Here is a 10,274-nt window from a genome sequence, read left to right as displayed (position 1 = left end):
GGACCTGAATATAAAGAGCACTCGAATGACATCATGGCCCTCTTAAAGACCCACCTTTACTTTCAGTTCTGACTGGTGCTTATTCAGGATATTTGAATATGTCATTTAGAAAAAGAAACGTAAACATGTCAAAGTCAGTCACTGTATATTAACAGGTCTCTGTTAATATACAGAGAGTATTTCTTCCTTGGAAAGTTTAAGGCTTCTTAATGACCCTCACCTAAAAAAACATTACTGTCTGATATGGAAAAAATACAAGAACTGTCAATGTTAACAGGCTTCTACTATCTTTAACCTTGACCAAGAGCCTGGTACGGGGGGGGAGTGATGACAATTCTAGGGGCCCTGACCAACAGGAGGCCCTCCACAATTTATTTATTGTTCATAGAAATAAAATAAAATAAAAAATGGGGCCCTGTCAATTACAAAATTAATCACATTGTATTTTAGAAGATTGTTTTTAGCAGTAAAAATTTAATGTTGCCCCTCCCAGACCAAAAAACACACATCCATATTTGCCCTGAACCCCCCTGGATCTGTATGAAATGGTTCGTTCCTGCTTGGAGGCTTCAGAGTGACCCTGTTCAGCTGCAGTCAGCAGAAGACACACGACTGTGGCAAGAAAAGTTATAAAATCAGGTTTAAAAAAATAGAGAGGGAGAGAGCGAAAAAGGCAAGAGTGTTAATTTATAACCCAGTTTTTCTCCAAAAGAGGTGAGTAGACTGTGAGATTATCAACCATTTAGCATAGTTAGCTTAGGTACAGACTACTGTTTCACTAGCATTTAATGAAAACAATTACCAACATATTCATATATTTAACTTGTCCCTGTACCTTTTACCACTTAACAGACGAGTCAGTCAGCAGCAGCTCTAACCCAGGTCCCTCCTGATCTGCCCTTTCCTAAGTGAAATTAAAGCTGCAGTATGTCACTTTTATAATATGTATATTTTCACATTTTTTTTAAACTGTCATTATGTTGTGACAGTATGGTATGAGAGATAATTGTGAAAAAACTATTTCCTCTGCTTTCTCCCAGTGCTCTCTAAAAACAACCAATCAGTGGCAGTGTTAGTTTGCGACCAAAGACCAGACTGAACCCAGCAGTTTTAGAGCTCTCAACATTTTCTTTATCTCCAGCTTTGCACGCTCCAATCCATTTTACAGCATGTCAAACAAGAGGAGGGAGAATCTCCCTCTCATCTGAACCACTTTAAGGGATTGGCTCCCACCAGGACTAAGGGGTGGAGACATTTACAAACAAACATTTGTACTAAACTATATTCCTAAAAAACAGTTACAATTAACTCAAACATAGCTAAAAACAAAAACAATCTGGATCCAAACAGAATTAAAAATACATCTCTCCTCTCTCTCAGACAATGGATTTTCCCAATGAGGCTGATTGAAAACACCAGGTCCTTGTCAGTACTGCTTATGGGCGTGCTTCCATGGCAACACATGACCAGGTGACCTCAGAGAGGAGAACGTGATTAAAACAAATAAATCAAGTTACTTCCCTCAAACACAAAATACATTTACCAAATAAATTAGAATATATAAAGTACACAAAAAACAGCACCTGTTAGAGAGGGGGTAAGTCCCTCACAGGGTTTTTAGCCTTGATTTAAAGGAACTCGGTGTTTCAACAAGGCAGTTCAAAGAGCTTTACTTCATGAAAACATAAAAACATCAAACACATGCACTGAAACCAGTAACAGACATTACATTTTGTAAATCATTAAAATCATCAACACACATCAAATATGTCAATCAATGTTTCACTTATTATGGGTCAAAACGCCAACTGGGGGTTTTTAGTCTAGATTTAAAGAAACTCAGTGTTTCAGCTCTTTTGTAGTTTTCTGGAAGTTTGTTCTGGATTTGTGGAGCATAGAAGCTGGATGCTGCTTCTCCATGTTTGGTTCTGGTTCTGGGCATGAAAAGCAGACCCAGAACCAGGTTGATAGAACAACAGCAGATCTTTAATGTATTTTGGTGCTAAACCGTTCATTTATTTATAAATTAACTTCCTCTGAGCTACAGGGAATCAGTGTAGGGACAACAGCGCTGTTCAGAATAAAATTTTATGTAATCTAATCCTAATCTGTCTCCCAAGAAGAACATTCAAAAGTTCATCTGCTTGTTTGTCACTCATTCAATTTTTCCACGAGAAGTGGCACGGACTGGCAGACTTTTCAAGTTTACAATTATACATTTTACCGTAAAACATTTGTAACTACTTGTCCAGTAATGATCACTGCAAGTATGACTCAGAAGACTCAGTCACGCATAACGGGAAGGAAACAAAGACATAATGAATGAATAGATGAAAGTTGAGGAAAATTTCCATGATACAGGAATAGATATGTGCAATGTTCCAATTAGTTTGATTGAAATGAATGAGATTGTGACTGAAGGAGTTGTGACAAAAGAATACAGCTGAAACTGAGCAAGACAATACAACAGTTAGGGCAATTCAATGATTAACTTGATGTAGAGAAGAAACAATAATGAGTTGAAAAGAAACAATAATAAAACAAATGAGTAAGCAGAGAAAGGGGAATATGGGACAACCAGGAAACAAGAATGTGTGTCAAACATAACAAAAACCAGAGCCAGAAATCACAAACAGAGTAGAATCAGGAATTTATGATTCACAGTAAACAAGATAACAAGATTTAAGTCTCAAAACCTGAAACAGATGGGAAGAACATTTTTAAATTATTTTTTTTATAAAAGAGTCCTTTATTCTGTTGTTCCCAACCAATCAAAAAGCAGAAATTTAATTACATTCAGTTCTGAACAAAGCAAGTAAAATATTCTTATTTTCAGCAGCCAGCAGGGGGCGACATTGATCCTTTGATTGCGCACGAAAAAAAGCAGTAGAAAACTTGATCAGGGGTAATTAATATGTAAATTTAATTTCCTAACTCTGATGTTAGTGTTTTCCTCTTTCTAACGCGGCGCATGTGGCCCTCATAAACACCGCCACCGACTTTTACACGGAGATTATTACCAGAGCTTAACATCTAAGTCTGATGTCAAAAACAGCACAGTCCTGAAAAGTACGAGTTGTTTCTGAAGTCCCTCTTTGTTTTTCCTTCTTTGTTTCTTATCCTGACAACAATCTGAGCTCTGTAAAAATGTCTTCTTGTTACACAAAACGCAGAAACTAACCAAATGTAAGCAATGCTCTGCACCATTGTTGCACTTTTAGTTTGCTTTGTGACTTTGGACAACAGAAAGCACACTACCTGGTTAACTTAACCAACCTATAGCCTAGGGCTGTAATAAGATGTGTATTACATCTAAAGCACATCTCTATAGTTGTTGCTACCATTTAGCAAACTTCTGGAATATTTCTGGCTGAATAACTAACCATTCATGAGAGATAATGTAGCTTTAAAGTGGCTGATTTCATCGTCTGCACATTTTCATCAGGTCTATGTAGGGATTTCCTTCCAAACTAGTCTTAAATTGTTAGGGGTTTTTTTCCTATATGAACATCCGGTTATGTTCAAATTTCACTTGTCTCAAAATTAATTTAGCTTACATCCATCCATCCATCCATTTTCTGAACACCCTTGTCCCTCAGTGGGGTCGGGAGGGGTGCTGGTGCCTATCTCCAGCTAACGTTCCGGGCGAGAGGCGGGGTACATCCTGGACAGGTCGCCAGTCTGTCGCAGTAATTTAGCTTACAAGTTACATAAAATATAAAAATGCATTATAAAGTCAAACTTGTGTTTCAAATTCTTGATTTGTAAAACCACTGAACCACTTTTTTTCTCAAAATATTTTATTAAAACAGAAATGTGTTGACATACATGTTTATAATGACAAGAACAATAAATTACTTTTAACATGTGATACTCAAAGGATGTATATAAACATAAAAATGTATTCAAAAACTGTACATAAATATTAATTTAGCGCATCACAATCGCAGAACAAAATAAGTTTGAACAGTTCAGCTTTGTAAATCAGTATGCAGTTTATGGTACAAAATATTCATATAAAACTAATAATCATAAAATATGCTTGCTGGGATCAACCCAGCTGTCTTGTGTTATAAAAAAAAAAAAAAGAGACTGGGAACGATTTCCGCTCTGATGATGGGATCGAGGATCTCCTGCTTTTTGCCTCTGTGTTGTCATCTGCCGCAAAGAAACTAAAATCAGAAAAAATCTGCACAAATATGCAGAATCTGAACCAGCAGATAATTCATGGGGTTTGGTTGCAGGTCTGGGACCTCAAGGGCAAACAATATTTTAAGTTGTCCTATAAATGCCGTCAATAAATCCTCTTTGAGAGAAGCTATGAGTAACTAATAAAAGTGTTTCAGATCTGTCAGCAGTTCCTAATTTATTCCAGTAAAGCTACAATAAAGTAAAGAGAAGCTTATAAATTTCCTTCTTATTGTTCTTAGATTCACTGAGTAGGCAGGGAAGAAACTTTGTCATCAGGAAACAACAGAAAACGTCAGGATTAATAAACAACGGCCCCCCAGAGAGAGGACTAAACACTTTTTAAACAGTCCGATCGTAACAGAGAAGACTAGAAACATTGAGGATATGGAGCTACGTTAAACTCCACAAAACCCTCCGGCGTGTTTCCGTCCTGCAGACTTCAAACCTCCATCCGTTGTCAAAACAGAGCGCCGTGGATTTCTCCATCTATCATCGAGACAAACCGCTCGTCCACTGAGTTTATGAGTGGTTTAACGAGACATTTGTTTGCAGTTTCTCCAACTTTAGACCGGGTTTGCTTTAACTTTGCTGTTGATCCAGTCGACGTAATGGGTGACGCGCGTGTAGACCCCGGGCTTCTCCTTTTGTCCGCACCCGTCGCCCCAGCTGATCACGCCCATCAGAGTCATCCGGTCCTTGGTTCGACACACCAGAGGGCCACCAGAGTCTCCCTGTGGGGGAAATTAGAAAAAATCCACATGAATAAATTAAACTTCTTTGATTTAATTACATAAATAAACACACGGTGGTTTATAGTTGTGAAACAGAAGGGTAATGAAACTTTTAAACGACTTTTACAAACAAAAATAAACTATTTTGCTTGTATTTTATAGTCAGTCCACATTACTCAGATACACTTTAAACAATACAAGCATATTCATGTGTTATAAGGGGCTAGTCAAAGTAAATTCAATGAAGAATTTCTTACGGGACTTTAAAATGGTTGTCCAACTTTTTTTTTGAGTTTTTAAATTTCCAGCGATGGGAAAAAAAATTTGTGTAGTTGTTCAAAAAGTCCATTAGATGACACTTTTCAGATTCTAGGTCTAGAACTTCATCGTCATTGTTCAATAAGAAACCAATCAGAAACCAGATCATTCAAATTTATTGGTTTAAACCACATGTCAAACTCAAGGCCCGCACGCCACATCTGGTCCGCCATGAAGTTTTATGTGGCCCACAGGGACACGAAAATAGAACCTTGAAAATAACCGCTGTATGCTTGACTAATACTTTATCAATCAACTGAAAGCAGTTTTCAATAGAGAGGATTGGGGCCACATAAAAAAAAGTCTGATTTTTTTTTGCAGTTTTGACTTTTTTGTTCAGAATTTTGACTTATTAAAGTCAGAATTATTCTGACTTTAATCTTCTGAGATCAAAAGTCAAAATTATGAGAAAAAAGTCAGAATTGTTAGTATTTTTCTCAGAATTTTGGCTTTTGATCTCAGAAGATTAAAGACAGAATTCTTAATTTTTTTTTCAGTGGCCACAATCTTCTCCTGTAGTTTTTACAGGTATTCTGCCAACTTACATCAATGTGAAATGATGTTCAGTATTAATTAACTTTCAGGAGAAGTACACATTTAGTGCAGAGACGACTATTTATTCAAATTTCAGAGGTTTATTAATGGATTTTATCAACACGTTTCACAACAACCGGCCCTTTGAGGACATTCACAATCTTGATGTGGCCCAAAATGAAAATAAGTTTGACACAGTTGGCTTTAACCCAAAAATCTAACATGTCCTTTCCAGTCTGAAACGTGATGCACTGAACTGTGAAAAACTTGAAGGGGCATAATTTGTCTGTAAGGCTGAACTGAGCCGTTCTGACCTTGCAGGCGTCGTCGAGCCCTCGGGTGTCGCCTGCACACAGCATGTTGGAGGTGATGGTCCGTCCAGACAGGATCTCTGGAACGCAGCGCTCTTTGGGCCACAGCCGCACGTGTCCACGTTTAACACGCTCCGAGTACTCATCAGAAACTGAAAGAATCAAATACAAATACCTGGAATTACTCAACAATCCTATATGAATATTTCCACAAAGCCACTAAGTGCGTTTTCTTACATTCTGAGTTTTTTCCGTAGCCTGAGATCTCGCACTCAGTCCAGTCGAGCAGCACCAGCCCGCGTTCAGGCAGACAAACTGGATGAACCTCTGGAGAGTTCACAGCACATAAGCCGATGTCCGTCTGAAGCTTCAAAATAGCTGCCAGAGGAAAGTGACCAGAGGAAAGTCAGGCTAACGTTCAGGGAAGATGTGGGATGTTTTAAAGTTTTACAAGCCTTCACAGCCCACTTAAAGCTTTCCATATCATCATCACTGAGGAAAAACACTTCAGTTTGAGTCTCCCATTCTGCTTTTATTGTGAGCTTTACAGCTTGGTGAAACTCTGTACCCTTCAACTGTTGAGGTAAACAAATCTTAAAAAAAGCTAGTGTGTAGTTAAAGTCTACTCACCAATGTCGTTGTCAAATGTTTCATTGTTAAACTTCTCATGGATCCAGTACTTCTCAACTTTGAAAATCTGCTCACTGCTGGAGTTCTGCTTCCGGAAAGTTCTTCCCAAAATAACTTCCAGCTTGTCAGCTTTTTCACTGAAAAACAATGGTAACCTTCTGACATGCTGCAGAAAAAAAATCCTTTTTGTGTTGTTTTTTTTTTATTAGCATGTGTGCAAACAGGTGAACTGGAGGACATACTTGATTTCGAAGCAATGTGCTGCAGACAGAACCCAGCAGGAGTCGATGAGGATTCCTCCACAGCGGTAGAAGTGTCTCCTGTGGCGGGCCTGGTAAACGTTGATGATGGCCTGCCACGGCTGCTCCGTGATGTCGCTGTATCTGCCTCCGACCATGCGGAAAGCTGGGCGATTCAAGGTGTTGTCCAGGCGCTGGCCGCAGGTTGCTGCAGAGAGTCAGCATGAAGTTTAAATGAAAATAACATAAAATCCACTGAGGATTCATTCAAGTTGTCTTAAAGTACCTCCGTTGTTGTTATTGGTGGTGGGAGAACGAATGCCAGGAGTGGTGATGACGGATGGATGTGTCACTACAATACAGAAGAAAAAAAAAAACCATACTTAGTACAGGTGTAAAAAGCCATTAAAATTATTTTCTCTTCTACTGCAGGAAAATAACATTCAGAAGAATCCAGGCTTTGCTCCGAGTCCAACACTTTGATAATATAAATGTTACTGAAACATTTTTAAAGGTGGCATATTATGCTTCCTTCAACAGATGAGGAAAACACGTTCATTGCATTTTTGCACAAAACCATTCTTAGATAATGAGATTTTTGTTTGCTCAGTTCCATTTACATTCGCATGTAAAAATGGCTGCAAACACATTTGCAATTATATAATTGTACATCATTGAAAAGCATAAGTGGAGCCTCCCGCACAACCAAGAAGGACGCAGTAAGTGGTTTCTAGATGAAAATCAACAGCAAAACACTTGTCTTTTTGAGCAGCTATTTTACAGGGCATACAGTGGTAAAACCAGCTGACCAAATGTGCTGGAGCTTTGCTGGGATTAGTAGGTGACGGGGGCATTACCTGTTGATTTATGACATCTGTTTGCTATTTTCTCCACTGTTTTTCCCATGAGAGCTTTAATAAATATAAGTATATATATGATTAAAAATTGCTGCGTACAGTTTTAGTGATACAAATTACACTTTTTTAAAGTAATTTATATTCAAATGGGAATATTTTTCAAGAACAATATTCATGTTTGTGGTGATATGAATGCTGTGTCATGCAGTCACAGCCATACAGCTCCCTAAGAATAAGTCATAAATAGTTTTTAAAATCATAATCTTTACTGTTATTATAATAGTACCACAAAATATTGCGATAACATTCTAAGTCCACATCGCCCACCCCTAGTTTCTCTACACAACGTTTCTTCCCTCGTTAATAAACATTTTTACCAGGGGACTAGCGTTTGTGGGCAGTGCTGTTGTAAATTAAAAGCTTAAATGAAAAAGAGTCATGAAATTCACTCACAGCATTTGGGTATGTCACAAAGCTCCCAGGTCAGCTGCATGTTTTTGTAGGTGTGACACCAAGGAGCCGCATCATTATCTGGGTTCCTGTTAAGAAAACAAGAAAAAAAACAAAAAAAAGAGAGTTACAATCATTTGTCCACACATCACAGGGTAAAAACAAAACTAAAGCGTGATTTTTACCTGCAGAAATTGTGGTTGCTGAGCCCCAGGTCCAAGGCGTTCGATCTCCAGGCATTGTTCACCTTACGTCTGATAGCAGGAGAGTCCCACGGCAGACACATGGAGCCGCTCTTAGTGACAGAAGCCGTGCCTCTATAAGTCTGACCTGAGCCAACCACGCACTCTCTGTTCTTATCTGCTCAAACATACACAAGAAATGTGTTATTGGCAAGCTTCCTACATTTTGTTTCTATCATTTTGGTGTTTTTTTGTTGCTTTACCTTCAGGACATTTGGGCACAGAGCAGAACTCCCAGGCTATCTGTGTGCCTTTATAGACGTAACACCATGGTGAGCTATCGTGGTCAGGATTCCTGAGGTAAAAAATAGATAATTTTAAGGGTTTAAACATCTCATAGTTATAGAAAACATTCTTTTTTATGGATTTTTATCAAATATCAATGATTGATGGCTTTGCAGCAGAATTGTTTCCAGTTGTTTGTGAGTTACTTTCACATTTAAGAACTTCTGCTCAACCCAAACGTGTTGTGCTCTTGTGAAAAAGTCCTGGTTTCCTATTTTGTTGCATTTTTTCACGCTTAAGTATTTCTGAAGGTCAGACCAAATTAAATATTAATCAAAGAAAGCAGAAGTTATATATATATATATATATATATATATATATATATATGAAAATGTCTGAACAAAAAACAACAATAACTACAAATCCCTCTTCCAAATAAAAAGTTAAAAACCAACGTTTACAAAGAATTAGTCCAATCCTTAACCTAAGTCAAACAAATATGATAAATTACAAGCTACCAAACTCTGCTTAATAGTTCAACTCAAAATTCAAATTGTGACTATGAGTTGCATTTTTATGTAAAAAGTGTAATTACTTTTTGAGAAATAATTTCCTTTCTGATATCAATTCCATCAAATTATTAAAACCAAACAGAGAAAATGGTTTGTTTTCTGCTGATTTGTAATTGGATTTATGGAACTGCAAGAAATTTTGCACTTGTCATTTTCAGCAACGGTTCTGGTTGTGGTTTACCTGCAGAAGTTGTGATTGCCCAACCCAAGGCTGTTGGCGTCTAATTTTTGAGCTGTGAACCTTCTTCCTCTGAGAGAAGTTGAGTTCCAGTTGATGCACGCAGCTCCGGTCTGACTGATGCTCCAGGTCCCGCGGTATCCTTCGCCCTGACCCACAGCACATTTCTCATTGGTGTCTGATGGACAAAGAAATACAGTCACTAAAATTCATTTGACAGAGTTTAGATTAGCAGTGACCCGGCAATTAAGCTCCTACTCTACTCCGCTCGCAATCAATACTCCGTCTCATAGCAAAAAACGTCCAATTTCGAACGGAGCACTGCGCATGTGCCGCGGCCATATTAGTTTCGGACAATCATTAGCGGTAAAGCTACATCTCCGTCCAGTTGATGGCTATAATACACCAAGTTTGTAAACCGCCAGAAAACGCTATAGAAGAAGAAGAAGAAGAAGAAGGAGCAGAGAAGCCTAGGTAGTGGATAACAAATCAACAGAATTAAGGTAACAAAACGCTGCTTCTTTTAACTCAGTCTGGGTTTTTCCCGATTTCTTTGATTCCCTGATGTACAATTCAAACGCGCCAACCAATCAGCGAACAGAAGGAGAAGTTGTGAACAATGACGACATTTTTCTGCCCTGTTTTATATTGTAGTCTGCCTGTAGTTTTAGCAATGACAGCAGAGGAAGTAAACGAAACCACGCTTCTAACCACTGAATTAACATTAACAACCATCTCGTTCAGCTTCTCTCTAATGAGTGGAGGATGATTGTTTACAATGCGAGTAATTTCCGGT

At 38.2% G+C, this 10,274-nt stretch overlaps 1 protein-coding gene across 1 annotated transcript; it reads right to left on the bottom strand.

Moving 5' to 3' along the window:
- Positions 1-3,782: 3,782 nt before the first annotated feature.
- On the bottom strand, positions 3,783-9,684 carry LOC106942618 (tissue-type plasminogen activator-like; the record flags this gene model as incomplete). Its single annotated transcript, XM_015025942.1, has 10 exons — positions 3,783-4,922; positions 6,089-6,237; positions 6,323-6,463; positions 6,716-6,852; positions 6,958-7,162; positions 7,241-7,306; positions 8,265-8,350; positions 8,447-8,621; positions 8,707-8,798; positions 9,482-9,684. Coding segments are annotated over 10 exons (1,422 nt in total), but the record flags the coding sequence as incomplete, so codon positions are not given.
- Between the last annotated feature and the right edge of the window lie 590 nt (positions 9,685-10,274).

The sequence above is a fragment of the Poecilia latipinna genome, unplaced genomic scaffold (genome assembly GCF_001443285.1).
Source record: "Poecilia latipinna isolate Pla-1442-1.1 unplaced genomic scaffold, P_latipinna-1.0 Scaffold4423, whole genome shotgun sequence".
In the NCBI taxonomy this organism is placed as follows: domain Eukaryota; kingdom Metazoa; phylum Chordata; class Actinopteri; order Cyprinodontiformes; family Poeciliidae; genus Poecilia; species Poecilia latipinna.
This window is presented reverse-complemented; position numbering and strand designations above follow the sequence as displayed.